Here is a 25,746-nt window from a genome sequence, read left to right on the forward strand (position 1 = left end):
AGTTTAGACAGAATATTATCTTAAAATTTAAGTTTAGATTTTTAAAATAGTGATAAGGCAAGATACGTTTACTGTGCTACTGTAAAATACTCTCCAAAAAAAAGTTAGAAAAATCACGTGGATTAGGGTAACAGGATAGTTAGAGGACAGTGGTCATATACTATGGTTTCTCTCTATTAAATTAAGATAGCAAGTTTTACTTATTTGAATTAAGAAATCGGGATAGTAACATTTAGTTGATTGGCTACAGTAAAACTGATTGGATTATATATTAAAGGAAAATTAATGCTAATCAAGTTGTAAGTTGGCGTGAAATTTAGTTTTAATTGTTTGAAGCTATCTGCCAATTGAGTTAAATACAATAGGTTGGTTCAATAAAATAGGGATGAAGTATTTAGACTATATAATTTTAGTTTATGCTAATTGATGAATTAATGTGGGTTAGACCTACACAAGTCATGGTATCGAGTTGGTAAATTGTATCAATAGACTATTTTAGTACTGAATTGAAGTAGTTAACAGGGTTAAGATTTTGCTTATTAGCTGATGAGGTAACGTCAGGATATGCTTGTAATTGGAACTAAAGATCGATATAGATAATGGTGGTAGTGAAATTAATTTTAACATGTTACTACGATATATTAGCACGAATATATATTTAAGGGGCATTTATATAAGGTGATATCCGATTCGATATTATTGAAAAGATAAAAGTGGGTCAGTTGAAATTTTAAAAACTATTTAACCATTATAAATGTAGGTCAGTTGAATGTTTTTTTTAAATATATAACCTGTATAACTAAGGCTATTTTCCCTGTTGGAGCCCTTGGGCTATTAGCATCTTGCTTTTCCAACTAGGGTTGTAGCTTGGCTAGGAATTATGATAACTGGTGTTAGCGTATCCATGCCTTCTGCCATTTTGCAGAAGTCTAAGTAATGAATAATACTGGGAAAATTAATATTGCAATGGAAAGCTGAATAGATTTCCCATGTAAAACCTGAATAACAGTCAGTAATTGTAGCGCTAAGATGGACAGTGTCTTTCAAGTTTACAGTAGTTTTTTCATATTAAAATATTCGTAGATTTACATTTTACCGTATACCATGAGTTGACACAATGCGCTTTCAAATGGTATACGCAATGTGACAATTACAAGCATTTAAAAACGCACAGACCCGTGTAAGAAAACTTTCTCCATGCTTGCATAAATTTGCTAAAGTGGGCAGCTATCTGACTTTCGTTGAGCGTAATTTTATTCTATCATTTTGCGCACTAACTATATAGTGAATAACTTTCTATTATTACCAAAATCTGTATTCAGATGCCTATCTTAATTACGTAAAATGGCTCTGACTTTTAGCGAATATTTCCGCGAAATCATTCACTTGGAGCACTTACGGTTACAAGAAGGGTGGACGCTAAACAGTCATTGGATCACCAGAAGAGGTTTAAGGTATCCTTTAATCGTGAATTTTTTAAATTTCTGAACATGAAGTGTAGTTCGATTGACCATCCTAGAATGTGCAAGACGCAATCTTGTGAAAATTTTTGGACTGAATGAATTTTCCCTAAGGAAATAAATTGCAAACTGTTTTATAACTCAGTTATACTGTAATAGTATTTTCGATTGTGGACATTTGGGGATTGGTTAGACACTCCATCGGATATATACTATACACGTCTTTTGACTTTTGAAGGTTTTTTCTTTGAGTTAGCTAGATTTTTTCATATTGTTCAGTCAGTAGCATTACTCTTACTGCCAATTCTCACTGCTTCCATTTTGTTCAATTGATGGCCAAACACATCTATATGCACTAAAAGCATTTTATTTAATTCAGCTGCTGTTGCTCCAACAACTGACTACCCTTGAAAATTTTTCTCCTAATACCCTCTTAGGGTTGTTGTGCCATCATTGCAATTCGTCGGTGAACTGTATATATTACTTGGTATTTACAGCTTCCTTTTGGCAACTAATTGCATTCTCGTTGTAGCCTCAGTATCTCTATTGCCATATTCTCCCAACTAACTTCACAATGTCTGTCCCTACTTACAGCGACTCTGGAGTTCCAAGTGGCAGGTCAGTGTTAAATGACCCTCTAGGCCCTAATAGCTGGTTTTCTTCCCCAAATAATATTATAAAGCCTAAAAATTATTTCATGGTGGTAGACCTTAGTTACTAAACTAATTATTAGAGGGAGGAAGTTAAAACCTTAATAAAAGTGTGTGATCCTCAGTAGGCGTAAGATATTAGATCCTGCCCATCCAGATGTTTTCATGACAGATTTCCTTGTAATTTGGATTAACAAAAAAAAAAAAAAAAAAAAAAAAAATGGCGTTATACCAAGAGCAATGCGCAAAACAATTGTACCAAATATAGAATGGAATTTGATTATAATCCTTTTTCCGGACATAGAATTTTTCAGCTGAGGGCATAATGTGGTATGGCAGCAGTAATTACAAGGTAGAACAGAATTTACCGTAGAGCCTATGACTAATTTATTTTTTTTTTTTTTTTTTTTTTTTTGTGGGGGTTGGAACCATTAGGGAAGAGTTTATAATTTATATACTGGTTGCCTTAAAAATGAGACGACGATTACCAAGTTCAAGTTCTAATTTATAAAAAGAACTTGTGGCTATTAGAGAAAGTTGCATAAATATCCCAACTTAAGGAAAGGCACAAGGGAGAGAATAGTTAGCCAGTATATTGAAATTTGATAGGTCAGCTAATTAAGCATAATTTCATTATCTAATTGATGACCTACGGATTATGTACAACATCTCAAGATTTAATTTTAATTTTCTTTTGCAGGTATGGGTTGAACTTGTACACTTCCAATTAAAGACTGATGTCTTAATGTCTCAAGAAACTTAATAGGCACAAAATGGAAAATCATGAGGTAAATTAAGTTTAGATTTGTTAAACATAGTTTCTGGAAGCGTTGATAGCTTAATCTACAGTATCTTTAAGATTAATCTATGATTTTTTAAATCTTTATTGGTTAAAAACTACTAATGTATCTTTTTGAAATTACAAATTTTAAATATCAATGACAAGTAAATATTTTCAAATCAGAGTGAAAGTTGTCCAATTTCTAAGAATTCGTAGTAACACCATGAAGTTTTTCTAAGAACTTCTAATATTTCATAAGTTCATAGACTATTAACTTTCCAAACACAAATATTTAACACAATTACTATGTAAACTGCATTGTTAGATTGATGACAGTTCGAGCCCGCATTCTTGAAAGTTGAATTTGTCGTGGTTCTCAATAAAGAGGAGAATGGGATAAATTAGAAAGTTAATTTGTATGAAATTATTTTAATCAGTAGAGGTCTAAGTACTGTATAATAATACTTTAATTAGTAAAAGGTTAATGTATTGTAAATACTTTTATTAGTCAACGGTGTTAATATAAATTTTAGTCTCGATTTAGTTAAGTACTCAAGTTAAAACTACAGTAAAACAGGGTAGGCTATTTGCTGAAGAAAAATATATACCAATCACATGATTTAGAAGATTTGTCACTTCACAAATTTGTCAAGTAAACTGGTGTTTCAGCTTAGAGTAAAGCAAGTTTTGATATGGTTCATTAATGGACAGATATTGGATTTGGGCTTTCAGTGGATTAGTGTCAAAACACTGATGGGTCTCTTAGTCATTGAAATAAATTAAGATGGTATTTGTCAAAGGACTGCTTTTTTTCTGTGAATTTTGTCAATAGCTTGAGGATCAGACTTGGATTTCCCGACAAATTAGTTTAGTTTTCTGATGAATGCAAGTCTTGGTTTGTCACCAGATTAAGGTATAGTTTTGATAGTCCTATTTGTTAATTGCTTTGGTTGTCGATAAGTCCAGTTAGATCAGGATAGGACTGATGAGACTAGTAAACTTTATATTGTATTGGTATAATCATCTTTGAGAATGTTATAAATCCTTTTTTAAATTTCTCATTAAATCTTCTCTTAATTTGAACATTTTGGCTTAAGTTAAAACAAAAACAAAAAATATTCTTCAACTTTAAATTAATTACTGTACCCAAAATTAGGATAATTTTTTTCAACATAATGTTTTGAAAATATAAAATTGACATTTCTTGGATTAAGTTTAGACAGAATATTATCTTAAAATTTAAGTTTAGATTTTTAAAATAGTGATAAGGCAAGATACGTTTACTGTGCTACTGTAAAATACTCTCCAAAAAAAGTTAGAAAAATCACGTGGATTAGGGTAACAGGATAGTTAGAGGACAGTGGTCATATACTATGGTTTCTCTCTATTAAATTAAGATAGCAAGTTTTACTTATTTGATTTAAGAAATCGGGATAGTAACATTTAGTTGATTGGCTACAGTAAAACTGATTGGATTATATATTAAAGGAAAATTAATGCTAATCAAGTTGTAAGTTGGCGTGAAATTTAGTTTTAATTGTTTGAAGCTATCTGCCAATTGAGTTAAATACAATAGGTTGGTTCAATAAAATAGGGATGAAGTATTTAGACTATATAATTTTAGTTTATGCTAATTGATGAATTAATGTGGGTTAGACCTACACAAGTCATGGTATCGAGTTGGTAAATTGTATCAATAGACTATTTTAGTACTGAATTGAAGTAGTTAACAGTGTTAAGATTTTGCTTATTAGCTGATGAGGTAACGTCAGGATATGCTTGTAATTGGAACTAAAGATCGATATAGATAATGGTGGTAGTGAAATTAATTTTAACATGTTACTACGATATATTAGCACGAATATATATTTAAGGGGCATTTATATAAGGTGATATCCGATTCGATATTATTGAAAAGATAAAAGTGGGTCAGTTGAAATTTTAAAAACTATTTAACCATTATAAATGTAGGTCAGTTGAATGTTTTTTTTAAATATATAACCTGTATAACTAAGGCTATTTTCCCTGTTGGAGCCCTTGGGCTATTAGCATCTTGCTTTTCCAACTAGGGTTGTAGCTTGGCTAGGAATTATGATAACTGGTGTTAGCGTATCCATGCCTTCTGCCATTTTGCAGAAGTCTAAGTAATGAATAATACTGGGAAAATTAATATTGCAATGGAAAGCTGAATAGATTTCCCATGTAAAACCTGAATAACAGTCAGTAATTGTAGCGCTAAGATGGACAGTGTCTTTCAAGTTTACAGTAGTTTTTTCATATTAAAATATTCGTAGATTTACATTTTACCGTATACCATGAGTTGACACAGAATGCGCTTTCAAATGGTATACGCAATGTGACAATTACAAGCATTTAAAAACGCACAGACCCGTGTAAGAAAACTTTCTCCATGCTTGCATAAATTTGCTAAAGCGGAAAGCTATCTGACTTTCGTTGAGCGTAATTTTATTCTATCATTTTGCGCACTAACTATGTAGTGAATAGCTTTCTATTATTACCAAAATCTGTATTCAGATGCCTATCTTAATTACGTAAAATGGCTCTGACTTTTAGCGAATATTTCCGCGAAATCATTCACTTGGAGCACTTACGGTTACAAGAAGGGTGGACGCTAAACAGTCATTGGATCACCAGAAGAGGTTTAAGGTATCCTTTAATCGTGAATTTTTTAAATTTCTGAACATGAAGTGTAGTTCGATTGACCATCCTAGAATGTGCAAGACGCAATCTTGTGAAAATTTTTGGACTGAATGAATTTTCCCTAAGGAAATAAATTGCAAACTGTTTTATAACTCAGTTATACTGTAATAGTATTTTCGATTGTGGACATTTGGGGATTGGTTAGACACTCCATCGGATATATACTATACACGTCTTTTGACTTTTGAAGGTTTTTTCTTTGAGTTAGCTAGATTTTTTCATATTGTTCAGTCAGTAGCATTACTCTTACTGCCAATTCTCACTGCTTCCATTTTGTTCAATTGATGGCCAAACACATCTATATGCACTAAAAGCATTTTATTTAATTCAGCTGCTGTTGCTCCAACAACTGACTACCCTTGAAAATTTTTCTCCTAATACCCTCTTAGGGTTGTTGTGCCATCATTGCAATTCGTCGGTGAACTGTATATATTACTTGGTATTTACTGCTTCCTTTTGGCAACTAATTGCATTCTCGTTGTAGCCTCAGTATCTCTATTGCCATATTCTCCCAACTAACTTCACAATGTCTGTCCCTACTTACAGCGACTCTGGAGTTCCAAGTGGCAGGTCAGTGTTAAATGACCCTCTAGGCCCTAATAGCTGGTTTTCTTCCCCAAATAATATTATAAAGCCTAAAAATTATTTTATGGTGGTAGACCTTAGTTACTAAACTAATTATTAGAGGGAGGAAGTTAAAACCTTAATAAAAGTGTGTGATCCTCAGTAGGCGTAAGATATTAGATCCTGCCCATCCAGATGTTTTCATGACAGATTTCCTTGTAATTTGGATTAACAACAAAAATGGCGTTATACCAAGAGCAGTGCGCAAAACAATTGTACCAAATATAGAATGGAATTTGATTATAATCCTTTTTCCGGACATTGAACTTTTCAGCTGAGGGCATAATGTGGTATGGCAGCAGTAATTACAAGGTAGAACAGAATTTACCGTAGAGCCTATGACTAATTTATTTATTTATTTTTTTTTTTGTGGGGGTTGGAACCAGTAGGGAAGAGTTTATAATTTATATACTGGTTGCCTTAAAAATTAGACGACGATTACCAAGTTTAAGTTCTAATTTATAAAAAGAACTTGTGGCTATTAGAGAAAGTTGCATAAATATCCCAACTTAAGGAAAGGCACAAGGGAGAGAATAGTTAGCCAGTATATTGAAATTTGATAGGTCAGCTAATTAAGCATAATTTAATTATCTAATTGATGACCTACGGATTATGTACAACATCTCAAGATTTAATTTTAATTTTCTTTTGCAGGTATGGGTTGAACTTGTACACTTCCAATCAAGGACTGATGTCTTCATGTCTCAAGAAACTTGATAGGCGCAAAATGGAAAATCATAAGGTAAATTAAGTTTAGATTTGTTAAACATGGTATCTGGAAGTGTTGACAGCTTAATCTACAGTATCTTTAAGATTAATCAATGATTTTTTAAATCGTTATTGGTTAAAAACTACTATTGTATCTTTTTTTTTGGAAATTACAAATTCTAGATATTAATGACAAGTAAATATTTTAAAATCAGTGCCAGTTATCCAATTTCTAAAAATTCGTAGTAACACTATGAAATTTTTCTAATGACTTCTAATATTTCATAAGTTCATAAACTTTCCAAACTCAAATAACACAATTACTTGGTAAACTGGATTGTTAGATTGAGGACAGTTTGAGCCCATTTACTTGAAAGTTAAATTTGTCGTGGTTCTCAGTAGATGGGAGAAATAGGATAAATTAGAAATTTACATTGTATGAAATTATTTTAATTAGTAAAGGTCTAAGTACTGTATGATAGTACTTTAATTAGTAAAAGGTTAATGTATTGCAAATACTTTTATTAGTCAACGGTGTTAATATAAATTTTAGTCTTTCGATTTAGTCAGTTAAGTACTCGTTAAGTCTACAGTAAAACAGGTAGGCTATTTGCTGAAGAAAAATCTACCAATCACATGATTTAGAAGATTTGTCACTTCACAAACTAGTCAAGTAAACTGGTTTTGAGTAAAGCAAGTTTTGATATGGTTCATTAATGGACAGATATTGGATTCGGGCTTCCAGTGGATTATTGTCAAAACACTGATGGGTCACTTAGTCAATGAAATAAATTAGGATGGTATTTGTCTGCCTTTTTTTTTTTTTTTTTTTTTTTTGTCAATGGCCTAAGGATCAGACTTGGATTTCCCGACAAATTACTTCAGTTTGCTGATGAATGCAAGTCTTGGTCTGTCACCAGATTAGAGTATAGTTTTGATAGTCCTAGTTGTTAATTGTTTTGGTTGTCGATAAGTCCAGTTAGATCAGGATAGGACTGATGAGGAGTCTTGTAAATTTTATATTATATTGATATAATTTAATTTGAAAATTGTTATACCAGCATAGTTGTTATGCAGTATTAAATCCTGTTTTAAATTTTTCATTAAATCTTCCCTGAATTGAACATTTTGGCTTGAAGTTTAAAACAAAAACAAAAAATATTCTTCAACTTTAAATTGATTACTCAAAATCAGGATAATTTTTTCAGCCTATTTTGAAAATATGAAATTTTGACATTTCTTGGATTACGTTAAGAAATTTTATCTTTTAGTTTAGATTTCTAAGATAGTGATAAGGCAAGATACCATGTAATGTATAAGATAGTGATAAGGCAAGATACCATGTAATGTATAAGATAGTGATAAGGCAAGATACCGTGTAATGTTTAAGATAGTGATAAGGCAAGATACCATGTAATGTTTAAGATAGTGATAAGACAAGATACCATGTAATGTTTAAGTTAGTGATAAGGCAAGATACCATGTAATGTTTACTGTGCTACTGTAAAATATCCTCCAAAAAAAGTAACAGGGTAACAGGGTAGTCGGGGGACAGTGGTCATATACTATGGTTTCTCTCTACTAAATTAAGATAGCAAGTTTTACTTATTTGAATTAAGAAATCGGGATAGTAACATTTAGTTGATTGACTACAGTAAAGCTGATTGGGTTATATATTAAGGGAAAATTAATGCTAATCAAGTTGTAAGTTGGCGTGAAATTTAGTTTAATTGTTTGAAACTATTTGCCAATTGAGTTAAATACAATAGGTTGATTCAATAAAATAGGTTGGTTCAATAAAATAAGGATGAAGTATTTAGACTCTGTAATTTTATTTTATGCTAATTGTTGTATTAATGTGAGTTAGACCTACACAAGTCATGGTATCGAGTTGGTAAATTGTATCAATAGACTATTTTAGTACTGAATTGTAGTAGTTTACAGGGTTAAGATTTTGCTTATTAGCTGATGAGGTAACGTCAGGATATGCTTGTTACTGGAACTAAAGATCTATATAGATAATGGTGGTAGTGAAATTAATTTTAACATGTTACTACGATATATTAGCACGAATATATATTTAAGGGGCATTTATATAAGGTGATATATGATTCGATATTATTGAAAAGATAAAAGTGGGTCAGTTGCAATTTTAAAAACTATTTAACCATTATAAATGTAGGTCAGTTGAATGTGTCTTTTATATTTAACCTGTATAACTAGGACTATTTTTCCCTGTTGGAGCCCTTGGGCTATTAGCATCTTGCTTTTCCAACTAGGGTTGTAGCTTGGCTAGGAATGATGATAATAGCTGGTGTTAGCGTATCCATGCCTTCTGCCATTTTGCAGAAGTCAAGTAATGAATAATGCTGGGAAAATTAATATTGCAATGGAAAGCTGAATAGATTTCCCATGTAAAACCTGAATAACAGTCAGTAATTGTAGCGCTAAGATGGACAGTGTCTTTCAAGTTTATAAAAGTTTTTTCATATGAAAATATTCGTAGATTTACATTTTACCGTATACCATGAGTTGACACAGAATGCCCTTTCAAATGGTATACGCAACGTGACAATGCGCTTTCAAATGGTATACGCAATGTGACAATTACAAGCATTTAAAAACGCACAGACCCGTGTAAGAAAACTTTCTCCATGCTTGCATAAATTTGCTAAAGCGGAAAGCTATCTGACTTTCGTTGAGCGTAATTTTATTCTATCATTTTGCGCACTAACTATGTAGTGAATAGCTTTCTATTATTACCAAAATCTGTATTCAGATGCCTATCTTATTTACGTAAAATGGCTCTATGACTTTTAGCGAATATTTCCGCGAAATCATTCACTCGCAGCACTTACGGTTACAAGAAGGGTGGACGCTAAACAGTCATTGGATCACCAGAAGAGGTTTAAGGTATCCTTTAATCGTGAATTTTTTAAATTTCTGAACATGAAGTGTAGTTCGATTGACCATCCTAGAATGTGCAAGAAGCAATCGTGTGAAAATTTTTGGACTAAATGAATTTTCCCCAAGGAAATAAATTGCAAACTGTTTTATAACCCAGTTATGCTGTAATAGTATTTTCGATTGTGGAGATTTGAGGATTGGTTAGATACTCCATCGGATATATACTTTACACGTCTTTTGCCTTTTGAAGTTTTTTTCTTTTTTTGAGTTAGCTAGATTTTACCATATTGTTCAGTCGGTAACATTACTATTACTGCCAATTCTCACTGCTTCCATTTTGTTAGTGATGGCCAAACACATCTGTCTGCACTGAATGCATTTTATTCAATTCAGCTGCTGTTGCTCCAACAACTGACTAGCCTCGAAAATTTTTCTTCTAACACGCTCATAGGGTTGTAGTGCCATCATTGCAATTCGGTGGTGAACTGTATATATTACTTGGTATTTGCAGCTTCCTTTTGGCAGCTAATTGCATTCTCGTTTTAGCCTCAGTATCTCTATTGCCATATTCTCCCAACTGACTTCCCAATGTCTGCCCCTCCTTACAGCGACTGTGGAGTTCCATGTGGCATGTCAGTGTTGAATGACCCTCTAGGCCAGTGGTTCCCAACCTTTTTTCTGTCATTTCCCCCCAGCACCCAGTTCAACCATCCAGATTTCCCCCTTCATGCCCCGCCCAGCCCTCATGCCCACTCACCTGCCTCAGAAATGGGTATGATATTCCAATTCTCCCCTTGAATATCATGTCAGTGAGAAATAGGATCATATCACAATTGAATGGCTAACAACAAATTGCCCCACATACTATGTGGACATTTTCCACTTGTTTTAGTTAGTAGGTAGTGTAATTATTTCCTCCCTGGAAGCTTCAAATTTCCCCCCTGGGGGAAATTTCCCCCAGGTTGGGAACCACTGCTCTAGGCCCTAATACCTGGTTTCCTTGCACAAATAATAAGATTACAAAGCCTAGAAATCATTTTATGGTGGTAGACCTTAGTTACTAAACAGGAATACTTATGAAATTGGTGTGGTGTAATTATTAGAGGGAGGAAGTTAAAACCTTAATAAAACTCGGCATGATCCTCAGTAGGTGTAGGATATTAGATCCTCCCCATCCAGATGTTTTCATTGACAGATTTCCTTGTAATTTGGATTAACAACAAAAATGGCGTTATACCAAGAGCAGTGCGCAAAACAATTGTACCAAATATAGAATGGAATTTGATTATAATACTTTTTCCGGACATTGAACTTTTCAGCTGAAGGCATGATGTGGTATGGCAGCAATAATTACAAGGTAGAACAGAATTTACCGTAGAGCCTGACTTAATTTTTTTTTTTTTTTTTTTTGTGTGTGTGGGGGGGGGGGGTAACCAGTAGGGAAGAGTTTATAGTTTATATACTGGTTGCCGTATAAATGAGAAGACGATTACCAAGTTTTTTAAGTTCTAATTTATAAAAAGAACTTGTGGCTATTAGGGAAAGTTGCATGAATATCCCAACTTAAGGAAAGGCAGAAGGGAGAAATTTGATAGTTCAGCTAATTAAGCATAATTTCGTTATCTAATTGGTGAACTACGGATTATGTACAACATTTCAAGATTTAATTTCAATTTTCTTTTGCAGGTATGGGTTGAACTTGTACACTTCCAATCAAGGACTGATGTGTTAATGTCTTAAGAAACTTGATAGGCACAAAATGGAAAATCATAAGGTAAATTAAGTTTAGCTTTGTTAAACATGGTATCTGGAAGTGTTGACAGCGTAATCTACAATATCTTTAAGATTAATCAATGATTTTTTTAAATCTTTATTGGTTAAAAACTACTAATGTATCTTTTTTTTAAACAAATATTAAATATCAATGACAAGTAAATATTTTCAAATCAGAGTGAAAGTTGTCCAATTTCTAAGAATTCGTAGTAACACCATGAAGTTTTTTTAAGAACTTCTAATATTTCATAATTTCATAGACTATTAACTTTCCAAACTCAAACAACACAATTACTTGGTAAACTGGATTGTTAGATGGATGACAGTTTGAGTCCACATTCTTGATAGTTAAATTTGTCGTGGTTCTCAATAAATGGGAGAAATAACATAAATTAGAAAGTTACATTGTATGAAATTATTTTAATTAGTAAAAGTCTAAGTACTGTATGATAGTACTTTAATTAGTAAAAGGTTAATGTATTGCAAATACTTTTATTAGTCAACGGTGTTAATATAATCTTAGTCTTTTCGATTTAGTTTAAGTACCCGTTAAGTTAAGACTACAGTAAAACAGGGTAGGCCATTTGCTGAAGAAAAATCTATACCAATCACATGATTTAGAAGATTTGTCACTTCAGAAATTTGTCAAGTAAACTGGTGTTTCAGCTTAGAGTAAAGCAAGTTTTGATATGGTCCATTAATGGACATATTGGATTTGGGTTTTCAGTGATTAGTATCAAAATACTGTTGGGTCACTTAGCCATTGAAATAAATTAGGGTGGTATTTGTCAAAGGACTGTTTAATTTATTTTTTTTTTTCTGTCAATTTTGTCAATGGCTTAAGGATCAGACTTTATTTCCCGACAAATTAGTTTAGTTTGCTGATGAATGCTAGTCATGGTTTGTCACCAGATTAATGTATAGTTTTGATAGTCCTATTTGTTAATTGTTTTGGTTGTCGATAAGTCCAGTTAGATCAGGATAGGACTGATGAGGAGTATTGTAAATTTCATATTGTAATTTATATAATTTAATTTGAAAATTGTTATATCAGCATAGTTATGCAGTTATAAATCTTTTTTTTTTTTTTTAATTTTTCTTTAAATCTTCCCTGAATTGAACATTTTGGCTTTAAGTTAAAACAAAAACAAATCTTTTTCAACTTTAAATTTATTACTCAAAATCAGGATAACTTTTTCAGCCTAATATTTTGAAAATATAAAATTTTGATATTTCTTGGATTACGTTTAGATAGAATATCTTAGTTTAAGTTTAGATTTCCAAGATAGTGATAAGGTAAGATACCATGTAATGTTTACTGCGCTACTGTAAAATACCCTCTAAAAAAAATTAGAATAATCACGTGGATTAGCGTAACAGGGTAGTCAGGGGACAGTGGTCATATACTATGGTTTCTCTCTACTAAATTAAGATAGCAAGTTTTACTTATTTGAATTAAGAAATCGGGATAGTAACATTTAGTTGATTGGCTACAGTAAAACTGATTGGGTTATATATTGAAGGAAAATTAATGCTATTCAAGCTGTAAGTAGGCGTGAAATTTAGTAGAATTGTTGAAACTACTTGCCAATCGAGTTAAATATACAGTAATAGGTTGGTTCAATAAAAGGAGGATGATGAAGTATTTAGACTATATGATTTTAGCTTATGCTAATTGTTGTATTGTGTTAGACCTATACAAGTCATGGTATAGAGTTGGCAAATTGTATCAATAGACTATTTTAGTACTAAATTGAAGTAGTTTAGTTACAGTGTTAAGATTTTGCTTATTAGCTGATGAAGCTACGTCAGGAACTAGATCGATATAGATATTCAATGGTGGTAGTGAAATTAATTATAACATGTTACTACGATACATTACCACGAATATATATTAAAGGGGTATATGTATAAGGTGATATCTGATTCGATAGTCTTAAAAAGATAAATGTAGGTCAGTTGCAATTTTTAAAAATTATTTAACCATTATAAATGTAGGTCAGTTGCATTTAAAAAAAAAATTAACATGCATAACAGGTATCTGTTAATAACATTTGGCTCATAATTTAATCTTATATTTTATTTTCACAGGTTGGTAAGAAATGTAGCTGTGGAGGGAATAGTTCTGGTCCCTTATGAAATTCTACCGAGACCCTGAGATGATGAAGTGCCACCAACTCCTTGAGAATGAATAGAAAACTTGAAGATATCTTCTGCAACTAGTCAACACATGCACGAAGAGCTCTCATGCAGAAAAAAATAACTTCATATTATACGATTTTAAGCTTTAGAATTGCAATACTCATTTAAATTCCTTGAACGTTAAGAGCTGGCAATCATATCAGGCTTGAGACTGGTGTTAAGTCATATTAGAGGCCTAAAGCTAATTTTCATCATTTTCAAATTTTTTTTTATTTAAATCTATTTTTCATATAAAGTTCTAGAATTTTCATTAAAGTCTTAAAAAAAAATAGCGTTTCCTTAGGATCATTAACGTCATTAGTTTTTAGCTTCGTTAGGATCATTGACGTCATTAGATTTTGAAGTATAAAGGTTTTTGCCATTGGTTCTTTTTCCAGTCAATTCTTTTTTATTAGTTTTAAATGATTGTTTAAAGTACCATGTAGCTACTAAATGGATGACCAGCCAATTAGTAAATCGTCGTAATTCTTAGTAACCATATTTGATTTCTTCATAATTTTCCCCTCTGAGGATCTTAATCTAATCTTTGAAGATTTAGGATGTAAAAATTTTGAGTGCCAGCATTTTCATTGAGTTTGGTTACATATCTTACAAAGTGTTAGTATGGATAGAGTAAATATTTTCTGTAGCATATGATTTATTTAAATTTGATATAGCTTTGGGTAACCGTATTGCTATTATCTACATCCGGAATTAGAAAGTAGTTTCCTTGAAAACTTTGACATCTTAATTTGCTCAAGCCTCATAGACTGCCAGTTTTGTTAGTGATTTAACCTAAATATAAATATAGGTATATAAAAGTACAAGTTTTCTACAGATGACTTGCATGAATTATTGCATATAAATGACATATTTGAGAATTGCAAATTCTGTAGATATCTTGGTCATGTAAGGAAACTTTCGCCTGAAGGTTTGAAAAAACTTACTCATAAATTTACATATTTACTACACAAACTTTACGTAATTCTTTGTTAATTCATAAGAATAGAGGCAAGCGTCAGTTTCCTCAACATGTTTCTTGTAATACTGTGTACACTACTCTGAACATGTGACTTTTACGTTTGACTGTCATTAAATTTACAATATGATAATGAATGTCTTAATTCAACCATGTTTACACTTTGTTGCTATACCATTGCATCTTTTCTTTCATCTCTCTCCATCTAATTTCAGCATGTTTTAGTCTTGACGTTATATCTTAAAACCATTTTTATATAAATTCAATCCGATCAAATATCTTGCTAAAAAAATCTTGCCAACTTCAAAAGTTTATTCAAAATTGTTATTCATATAATTTATCATTCTTTTGTATATATTGCTTGCATTAGGACAATTGCAATCAATCCTTTCTATCTCCATGTATAATGTTTATTTGGATTTTTGAAATTTTCTTTTTTCCATTTTATATAAAGGAAATATAAAAACTAAGCGTGACTAATGAAATTTTCTAACTTCAACACCAAAATTATTTTAAAGTAATGCTCTCATAATTTCATTAAACTTTACTGGACACAATTATACTAAAGCTATTGATAAAGCAACTATTACTCTGTGAACTAAAGTATAAAGCCTAAATAAGCTTCAAATATTTTTTCGTCTCTTGCTCTCAAGGCTCCCCTTGCTCTCTTGCCCTCTGGCTCACTGCTTTGCTCTTGCCCTCTAGCTCTGACTTTCTCTTGCCCTCTGGCTCACTGCCTTGCTCTTGCCCTCTGGCTCACTGCCTTGCTCTTGCCCTCTGGCTCACTGCCTTGGTCTTGCCCTCTGGCTCACTACCTTGCCCCTGTCATCGGGCTCACTGCCTTGCACTAGCCTTCTAGCTTTTACTTGCACTTGCCTTGCTCTTGCCTTCTAGCTTTGACTTGCTCTTGCCTTCTAGCTTTGTCTTGCTCTTGCCTTCTAGCTTTGTCTTGCTCTTGCCTTCTAGCTCACTGCCTACCTCTTGCCCTCTAGATCTTGACTAGCTTTTGCCTTGTGGCTTTGACTAGCTTTTGCCTTGTAGCTTTGACTAGCTCTTGCCTTGTAGCTTTGACTAGCTCTTGCCTTCTAGCTTTGACTAGCTCTTGCCCTCCACCTTTGACTAGAATTTTGCACTCCAGCTTTGACTTGCTCTTGCCCTCTAGCTTTGACTTGCTCTTGCCCCCAAGCTCTCGACTTGCTCTTGCCCCCAAGCTCTCGACTTGCTCTTGCCACCTGGCTTACTGCCGTGCTTTGCCCTCTGGCTCACTGCCGTGCTTTGCCCTCTGGCTCACTGCCGTGCTTTGCCCTCTGGCTCACTGCCGTGCTTTGCCCTCTGGCTCACTGCCGTGCTTTGCCCTCTAGCTCACTGCCGTGCTTTGCCCTCTAGCTCTTGACTTGCTCTTGCCACCTGGCTCACTGCCGTGCTTTGCCCTCTAGCTCTTGACTTGCTCTTGCCTTCTAGCTTTTGATGTGCTCTTACCCTCTAGCTTTGACTTGCTCTTACCCTCTAGCTTTGACTTGCTCTTGCCCTCAAGCACTCGACTTGCTCATGCCCTCTAGCTCACTGCCTGGCTCTTGCCTTCAAGCTTTGACTTGTCCTTTCCCTCTAACTATTGAATTCCTCTTGCCCTCTAGCTTTGACTTGCTCTTCTCCTCTGGCTTACTGCCTAGCTCTTGCCCTCTAGCTCCTGACTTGCTCTTGCCCTCTAGCTCCTGACTTGCTCTTGGCCTCTAGCTCCTGATTTGCTCTTGGCCTCTAGCTCCTGATTTGCTCTTGGCATCTAGCTCTTGACTTGCCCTTGGCCTCAAACTCTTGACTTACTCTATCCCTCTAGCTTTGACTTGCTCTTACCCTCTAGCTTTGACTTTCTCTTGCCCTCTAGTTTTGACTGGCTCTTGCCCTCAAGCTTTGACTGGCTCTTGCCCTCAAGCACTCGACTTACTCTTGCCCTCAAGCACTCGACTTACTCTTGCCCTCTGGCTCACTGCCTGGCTTTTGCCTTCTCGCTTTGACTTGCTCCTGCCCTCTGGCTCACCGCCTTGCTCTTGCCCTCTGGCTTACCGCCTTGCTCTTGCCCTCTGGTTTTGACTCGCTCTTGCCCTCTGGTTTTGACTCGCTCTTGCCCTCTAACTTTGACTCGCTCTTGCCCTCTAAACTTTGACTCTCTTTCCCTCTAGCTTTTGACTTGCTCTTGCCCTCTAGATTTGACTTGCTCTTGCCCTCAAGCTCTCGACTTGCTCTTCCCCTCTGGCTTACTACCTAGCTCTTGCCCTCTAGCTCTTGACTTGCTCTTGCCTTCTAGCTTTGACTTGCTCTAGCCCTCTAGCTTTGACTTTCTCTTGCCCTCTAGCTGAGACTGGCTCTTAACCTCAGGCACTCAACGTACTCTTGCCCTCTGGCTCACTGCCTTACTCTTCCCCTCTGATTTTTACTTGCTCTTGCCCTCTAGGTTTGACTTGCTCTTGCCCTCTAGGTTTGACTTGTTCTTGCTTCTTGCTTCAAATTGCTCTTGCCTCTAGCTTTGGCTTGCTCTTACCCTCTGGCTCACTGCCTGGTTCTTGCCTTCTAGCTTTGGCTTGCTCTTACCCTCTGGCTCACTGCCTGGTTCTTGCCTTCTAGCTTTGGCTTGCTCTTACCCTCTGGCTCACTGCCTGGTTCTTGCCTTCTAGCTTTAACTTGCTCTTACTCTCTGGCTCACTGCCTTGCTCCTGCCCTCTGGCTCACTGCCTTGCTCCTGCCCCCTGGCTTACTGCCTTGCTCTTCCCCTCTAGCTTTTGACTTGCTCTTCCCCTCTAGCTTTGACTTTCTCTTGCCCTCTAGCTTTGATTTGCTCTTCCCCTCTGGCTTACTGCCTAGCTCTTACCCTCTAGCTCTTGACTTGCTCTAGCCCTCTAGCTCTTGACTTGCTCTAGCCCTCTAGCTCTTGACTTGCTCTAGCCCTCTAGCTCTTGACTTGCTCTTGCCCTCTAGCTCTTGACTTGCTCTTGCCCTCTAGCTTTGACTTGCTCTTGGCCTCTAGCTCTTGGCCTCTAGCTCTTGACTTGCTCTTGCCCTCTAGCTCTTAACTTGCTCTTGCCCTCTAGCTTTGACTTGCTCTTGCCCTCTAGCTTTGACTTGCTCTTGCCCTCTAGCTCTTAACTTGCTCTTGCCCTCTAGCTTTGACTTGCTCTTGGCCTCTAGCTCTTGACTTGCTCTTGGCCTCTAGCTCTTGACTTGCTCTTGCCATCTAGCTTTGACTTGCTCTTGCCATCTAGCTTTGACTTGCTCTTGGCCTCTAGCTCTTGACTTGCCCTTGGCCTCTAGCTCTTGACTTGCCCTTGGCCTCTAGCTCTTGACTTGCTCTTGGCCTCTTGCTCTTGACTTGCTCTTGGTCTCTAGCTCTTGACTTGCTCTTGGTCTCTAGCTCTTGACTTGCTCTTGCCCTCTATCTTTGACTTGCTCTTGCCCTCTGGCTCTTGACTTGCTCTTGGCCTCTAGCTCTTGACTGGCTCTTGCCTTCTAGCTTTGACTTGCTCTTGCCCTCTAGCTTTTGACTTTCTCTTGCCCTCTAGCAATCGACTTGCTCTTGCCCTCTGGCTCACTGCCTTGCTCTTGCCCTCTGGTTTTGACTCGCTCTTGCCCTCTAACTTTGACTTTCTCTTGCCCTCTTTGACTCGCTCTTGCCCTCTAGATTTGCCTTGCTCTTGCCCTCTGGCTCACTGCCTTGCTCTTGCCCTCTAGCTTTTTGACTTGCTCTTGCCCTCTAGCTTTTACTTGTTTTAACCCTCACTTACTATTGCTCTTTCGCTCGCTGCACTGCTCTTGCCCTCTCGCTCTATGCCTTGATGTTGCTCACCCATTGCCTTGTTCTTGCCTTCCTGTTCACTCATTGCCTTGGTCTTCCATTCCTGTTCATTCATTACCTTCCTCTTGCCTTCCTGTTCACTCATGCCCTTGCTCTTGCCTTCCTGTTCACTCATTGCCTTGCTCTTGCCTTCCTGTTCACTCATTGCCTTGCTCTTGCCTTCCTGCTCACTCATTGCCTTGCTCTTGCCTTCCTGTTCACTCATTGCCTTGGTATTGCCTTCCTGTTCACTCATTGCCTTGCTCTTGCCTTCCTGCTCACCCATTGCCTTGCTCTTGCCTTCCTGTTCACTCATTGCCTTGCTCTTGCCTTCCTGTTCACTCATTGCCTTAGTCTTGCCTTTCAGCTCTCATTGCCTTGGTATTGCCTTCCTGTTCACTCATTGCCTTGGTCGTCCTTTCCTGTTCACTCATTGCCTTGGTCGTCCTTTCCTGTTCACTCATTGCCTTGGTCTTCCCTTCCTGTTCACTCATTGCCTTGGTCTTCCCTTCCTGTTCACTGTGCCTTGCGCTTCCCTTCCTGTTCACTCATTTCTTTGCCCTTGCCTTCCTGTTCACTCACTTCCTTGCCCTTGCCTTCCTGTTCACTCATTTCCTTGCCCTTGCCTTCCTGCGCACTCATTGCCTTGTCCTTGCCTTCATGTTCACTCATTGCCTTGCCCTTGCCTTCCTGTTCACTCATTGCCTTGCTCTTGCCTTCATGTTCGGTCATTGTCTTGCTCTTGCCTTCATGTTCGCTCATTGTCTTGCTCTTTCCTTCATGTTCGCTCATTGTCTTGCTCTTGCCTTCTTGTTCACTCATTGCCTTGCTCTTGCCTTCTTGTTCACTCATTGCCTTGCTCTTGCCTTCTTGTTCACTCATTGCCCTGCTCACTGCCTTGCTCTTGCTGCCTTGCTTACTGCTAGGGTCTTGTCCTCTTGCTGCTACCTCGCTCTTGCCCTCTCACTCACTGCCGTTCTCTTGCTCACTCATTTTATAATCCACCAAATTTAAATTGTTCAACCATTTTTAATAAAAATCACCACTAAATTATCTCTTAATTTCCTTTCCGGTTTAAAAATTCTCTAAAGGATTGTTGGACATTTGGTATGGTATGGCTATGTAAATTTCGCCATTTAATCTATAATACAGTCAGACGTCTAAGTCTTGTTTAAAGTAACCATGTACCTTAGAGGGACAAAATTGCTTTTTAGATAAAGTTTTTATACATACAATATGGTTTCAAGTGTCTAAATTGTTCAAGTGGCTTCAGTTTGTTTCTACATCGTAAGTAGAGTATGACTAAATGTATAGTTTGTCGATAGCATAGTTTTCAAGCTCCAATGCAAATTTCCATGAACTTCTTAAGCAAACCCTTGAAAGTAATGGCTTTAGTGGGAAAGTCCTTAAATGAAATGTCTGAGGGAAGTATTTAATTTAAAAAATGTTTGAATATTGAGGGCAAAGTCTGTAAACTTGGTTTTATTTAGAAAGATTTAGAACAGAGATGGAAAACATATTTAGAAGAGGAATTTCGTCCACAAGGAAACTTGAGGGAAGGATTTTAGAAAGAATTCCAATATATTTCAGAATTTGTTTAGTGGAAATCCTAAAAGGGAACCTCTTAAGGGAGATTCTTTTCAATAAATTAATTTCGTTATTATAAGTATTTGAAATTTACAAAAATCCATTGGTGGGATATTTAGGGAAATCATTTTGTCTTGGGCAATTTTTGGATATTGAAGTAAAACTTAGTTTCTCTAAACATTCGAGGACTTTGAACTGGTCTGGTCTTGTGTCAAGGTAGGGAGTCTGTCAGTTGTTGCAAGAAATCATAAAATAAACGGATTCCTATAGTTATCATTAGGCTTTAGATCAATTGGGTTTTATCTTTCTTAGGTTTTGTTTTAATTAGGTTTTATCCTAATTAGGCTATATGAAAAGTTAGGGAATTAGACCTTGTAATCACGAAGCGGTAGGACATTTGGAATACTTGAAACCAACCAGTAAGTAATGAAGCTTCCAGTTGCAAATTTGTCATTCTAAGGGTTTGCTTAATGTAATATAATTGTGAAGACCTAAAGACGATTTATTTGGGAGTTGTTAGTCACTTAGAACCAAGACTGATAATACACTAGATAATTTTTATTCAATATATTGATAGCTTTGGGTTTATAAAATCGATTATGGTAATCTTAACTTGATAATTCTTTCAAGACACTTCCGACTTAGGCATTTTTTGTGTAACCTAATAATGAAAACTAAATGGTTGAATTATAGCCATCCACTTTAAAGAAAAGTATGGTTAGGTCTTCACAATTAAGTTACCAATAACTTAAAGTAATCTTGACAATACTTTAGATAGTTGCCAAGTTAATAATAGTATAGAGCTTTATAAACTTTAAGGGTTCTTATGAATGAACTATGATAAAACTTCAATCATTTGAATGCTCAACTAATCGATATCCTAATATGACGCAAGATTGATAATTCAGAAATTGGGAAATTGATTAGTTAAGCTTTAGTATGGCTGTGAATATCTCAATGCTCATAACTATTGTATAAATTATAGTATAGAAAGTTGTATGTCATATGCATGAAACTTGTGAAATTAATCATGTTTGTAGAAAACTTTGCAAATTTAAATACTGTATGTAAATTTGAGGAATGGACAATAAATAAATTACCAAATACAAAAATTACGTATTTTTTATTTCCATGATATATAATGTACATAAAATGAATAGAAAAAAAAATTTAAATAAAAATAAAAATAAAAATCTATATCAGAGTTTCTCCTTAGTCAACGTTCATGTGCCCGAGTGTTCTCCCTACCCGCCCCCCTACCCCTTCTAGCACCAGTAAATGCCCGTATCCTCTCCAATTTGGGCCAGAGAGCTCATAAAATACACCCTGCTTAAACTCCATAGTACCCTATGTTCATTTAGGCTCACTTTCCATTTTCTCTAATACAGAAAACGGACATTTTGTTATTGGTAGAAGAGAGCGTCACTTGAGGCTTATATACACTATAAATGATTGTACAATATCCATGTTTGTGCAAGTATATTATCCTTTGTGAGTGGGTGTGATGGAATATTTCAAACAATCAATCACACGCACTCACAAAGAATGTGCTTGCACAAACCCGGATATTGTATAATCATGACTGATAATGTAATAAAGCCCTTAAAAGTACCTAAGTACATTATACTGTGTCAAAATTGGGTTTTAAATGTTGGATAACTTGCTCAATTGTTTTTCCATTTGGTCATAGTGATTTGTCTTGCAATTTCATTAAGTTGCTTTTACAATTTAAACGCTTCAACAAAGTTGGCTTACTCTTGGAAGTTACCAAAAACTCTATACTTGACTATTTTCTTTTCAATTACATATCTACAAAACTTGGCTGAGGTAAAAACAAAGGAAATATGTCGTATACATCTTTTATTGTAGAAAATTGAATGTCATACATGAGACAGGTTTCCAGTACAATCAATTTTGCAGTTCAAACATGAATGCACATCATAGACATTGACGAAAACAAAATGGACATATAAAATATATAGATGACCATTTTCTGAAAAACTAAAACGCACCCAAAACCGTGACGTCATAGAAAATGGGAAGAATACCACCAGGTAATATACCCCTCGTTTTCTATGATTCTCTTTAACATTTTGAAGTACGTCAAAGTTTAGCAGATGAGGTCATGTGCCATGACAGTGTATGCAAGTAATACGTGTACCAGATTATGATAAAGTTTTAAAAAAGAGAAGGAAAAGGAAAGCCCACCAAGGCCATCCCCTTTCCCACCTGGTAACGTAAGACTACATTATATTTTTTTCTGAACTAGCAAAGTTACCAGGCCCTTGAATGCTTTCCTTTTCCTTCTCTCTCTCTTTTTTTTTAATACTTTATTATAAATCTTACAAACAACAATTATTATGAAATAAAGGCATCAAGGATATGAAAATCATTTGAAGTTAATGCAACATTTAGATTTAGTTAATCTTATGGTAGAGTAACGAAACTACATTTTGAATGAAATATGAAAATCAAGGCAGGCAACTTTGAGCGAATATTACAGTTAAATAGGGAGAATATATTACACTAAAAAAAAAAAAATATCAAATCACAAGAAAAAGGAACTAGCCAAGATCCCAGAGCCAGCCATGTTGGATCTCTGCCCCTTGCCACTTAATGCCCGTGGCCGAGTCAGGTAAAAAAGAAGAGACGTGTAAGACTACTGCCCTGACCACCATTGCTACTTCCCCCAGCAGACAGTCAGATCGGACCGAAGTACACATTCACCTTACACGTGGACAGCCTAGTCATCTTGGGAGCTGTGCAATAGAGTTTTCGAATATGCATCCTTTGGAATGCTACGTTTGAATACTAAATCAACACTAATCACTAAAACTAAAGCTAGCCATTCTTTAATACATGGATTATTTAACAATTTAAGTAGAGTACGTTTACTTATTTGAGAACCTGGTTTTGTAAGTTACATGTTAAATTTACCTTTTCTGCAAAATCCATGTCTCTTACTAATGGGTTGAAATTGGAAATCTATGGAAAATTTTATACGCCTTTTGGATTTTCATGAGTTTACTCTGTAAAATATCTATAAGAACCCGCATTGAAGATGTTTGTATTTATGTGTGCGTGTGAGTGCGCGTGTATATGTACTGTCTATGAATGAGAGAGAGAGAGAGAGAGAGAGAGAGAGAGAGAGAGAGAGAGAGAGAGAGAGAGAGAGAGAGAGAGAGCCAATTACCTCAGTGTGTATAGAAAATCTAATGAAATTAGGATATTATAACGAACACAGTCAATTACTAGCATCATGAAGCGGCTTTGATTTCGCATCGTTTCTGTGAAGACTAATTAAAAAAGAAATCGAAAATTTAAGCAAAATAACTCCACAATTAAATCCAAATCTCAGTAGCGTTATTGTAACTATTCAAGCAAACACAATTAGATTCATTAATGTATATAATTGCCGATTCATTATTACTCTACTTCCATTATATATGATGTTTAATTCATCGTAATTGACACTTTTAAAAAATTATGATGTTATAATTGGAAATTCTCAAAGGAACGCATTACTGGATTTTTTATTGACCATGAAAAGATAACTTGATATGATTAAATCCTAATCTTTGAATAATGAAAGAAAAAACACTCATTAACATGGAGATAAAACTAATTAATGTATTCAAATTTTAAGCCCCCAATAATGCTCATGCATAATATAAGTTTTGCATACAAAAATAGTCATGAAATAAAGCTGTAAAACAATCTATGAAACCATATAAAGTGGAGCTACAGATATGATTAACAGAACTATCATATTTACTGAAATTATCCTTTTTTCGATTATCAAGTTTAGTTTTATCGCTTGTACAAATTTTACTAAAATTCATTCATCATGGATATGAATAAATTCTATCCGATTGATTTATTAATACAGTTTTTTCTTCAAAAAATGCGGCAAGGGAAACTTAATGACAATAACTAAGAGAGAGAAAAAAACTCCGATATGTTGCAAAGATTTGTATATGGATTTAAAGTTTTAAAATCATATCGGTTAAATTCGAGATGCTACAAATTTTCGGATGGTGACAGAGTAACAGCAAATACCGATCATAGATGCAAAATGTTAAAAAGTTGAAATTGTCAAAAACATAAAACCGTAAGTCAGAGTTTGCAACTAATAAATCTATTGATATTATCCATTGTGGTAATGGTCATTGAATGCATTAATGGTGGTCTTGTGATTATAATCACTTTTAAATCGAAACAGCTTTCTATTCGTTAGACGGATATATTTTTCTATTGACATCTCTAAATGAATGGTGTTACTTAGTGAAAGTTATTTCTAGTTAAGTGTTTATGAATATGATAATGGGTTCTGTAGTGGGCCGAAAATCTGTGTGTGCATTGAGCACAGAGAGGCAAACCAAAATAGCTATGAGCTAAAAAATATTTAATGACGATAATTAAGTAAGAAAGCTAATCAATGTTCCAGAGAAAAAGCGAGCTCCCTTAGCCAGCTCAATTAATTGATTAATTGATTTGATTGCCCTCTTAAAAGCTAATTAATTTTATCATACTTAATTTTTCTCTAATAATATAAAAACAGAAACAATTAATTTACAACTTCTACAAGGGACAACGAAACTATCAACCCCCCCCCCAAAAAAAAAAAAAAAAAAAAAAAAAAAAAAAAAAAAAAAAAAAAAAAAAAACTGAATTTTAACCCTACCTCTGCCTCTCATTATCTGCTGATGTACAAAGAATAATTTTTTTTCTTCTAAATAGATCCCATAAAAAGATTATGGATCTAGTACCTAACACCAGTAGAATGAAAGATTAATGGGATTGCATCCCTTCTTTTTGCTGTATATTGATCAAGATATTTCAATGCAAAATTACTAATGATCTGTCAAAGCCAGAGAAGAGAATAAATGAAGTAGCTTTTATGGCTGTGTGTATGTATACTTGTGTATCTATGTTCGTGTACGTGTATATGTATATGAGAGAGAGAGAGAGAGAGAGAGAGAGAGAGAGAGAGAGAGAGAGAGAGAGAGAGAGAGAGAGAGAGATATTCCTAGAAACCAATAATGGACTTTCCTAAAAGAATTTTAAAAACTACTATATTTCATCTGAATCTTATACGTTTATTTTTACATGCCAGCCTGTTGTTAACTATTCTAATTACAACTGCATTTGATAAGTATTTAATCGGAATTTAATTCCTTGAAATTACTTAGTCTACATAAATCTAAAACTAGCTTATGAGTCATAAACTTTCTTAACTGATATCAAGTTAAACTTCAAGGTTAATTTATATAGAATACTCTTATCAATCAATAAATTTAATTTTTAACATTAATTTACAAAATTATAATTGATTTAAGCAGTATTAAGTACAATACTTGTTAAATTCTGTTCATGAAAATGTAGATTAACCAATTACTGATTATGAAATTAAAGGAAAAAAACTACTTCCTACTGTTAAAAATTTTCTGATAAGATAATGACATTTATTTCTTTACTATGGCCTTATTTCTGATAAGGAAATTCATGACAAAATATTACTTTTTTATTGCGACCTAATTTCTGATAAGGCA

At 34.8% G+C, this 25,746-nt stretch overlaps 2 protein-coding genes and 1 long non-coding RNA gene across 3 annotated transcripts; 1 reads left to right on the plus strand and 2 right to left on the minus strand.

Moving 5' to 3' along the window:
• The first annotated feature begins 2,796 nt into the window (after positions 1-2,796).
• On the plus strand, positions 2,797-14,917 carry LOC137645036 (uncharacterized). Its single transcript, XR_011045258.1, has 4 exons — positions 2,797-2,898; positions 6,891-6,978; positions 11,538-11,625; positions 13,716-14,917. It is a non-coding gene; the product is annotated as an uncharacterized lncRNA (long non-coding RNA).
• A 3,625-nt stretch (positions 14,918-18,542) lies between these two features.
• Positions 18,543-18,953, minus strand: LOC137645494 (involucrin-like). Its single transcript, XM_068378300.1, has one exon. It carries the CDS (start codon positions 18,951-18,953, stop codon positions 18,543-18,545), a length of 411 nt encoding a protein of 136 aa, XP_068234401.1.
• Positions 18,954-19,123: 170 nt separating this feature from the next.
• LOC137645495 (involucrin-like) lies at positions 19,124-19,489 on the minus strand. Its single transcript, XM_068378301.1, has one exon. The coding sequence runs from the start codon at positions 19,487-19,489 to the stop codon at positions 19,124-19,126; it is 366 nt and encodes a 121-aa protein (XP_068234402.1).
• Between the last annotated feature and the right edge of the window lie 6,257 nt (positions 19,490-25,746).

The sequence above is a fragment of the Palaemon carinicauda genome, chromosome 8, assembly GCF_036898095.1.
Source record: "Palaemon carinicauda isolate YSFRI2023 chromosome 8, ASM3689809v2, whole genome shotgun sequence".
NCBI lineage: Eukaryota > Metazoa > Arthropoda > Malacostraca > Decapoda > Palaemonidae > Palaemon > Palaemon carinicauda.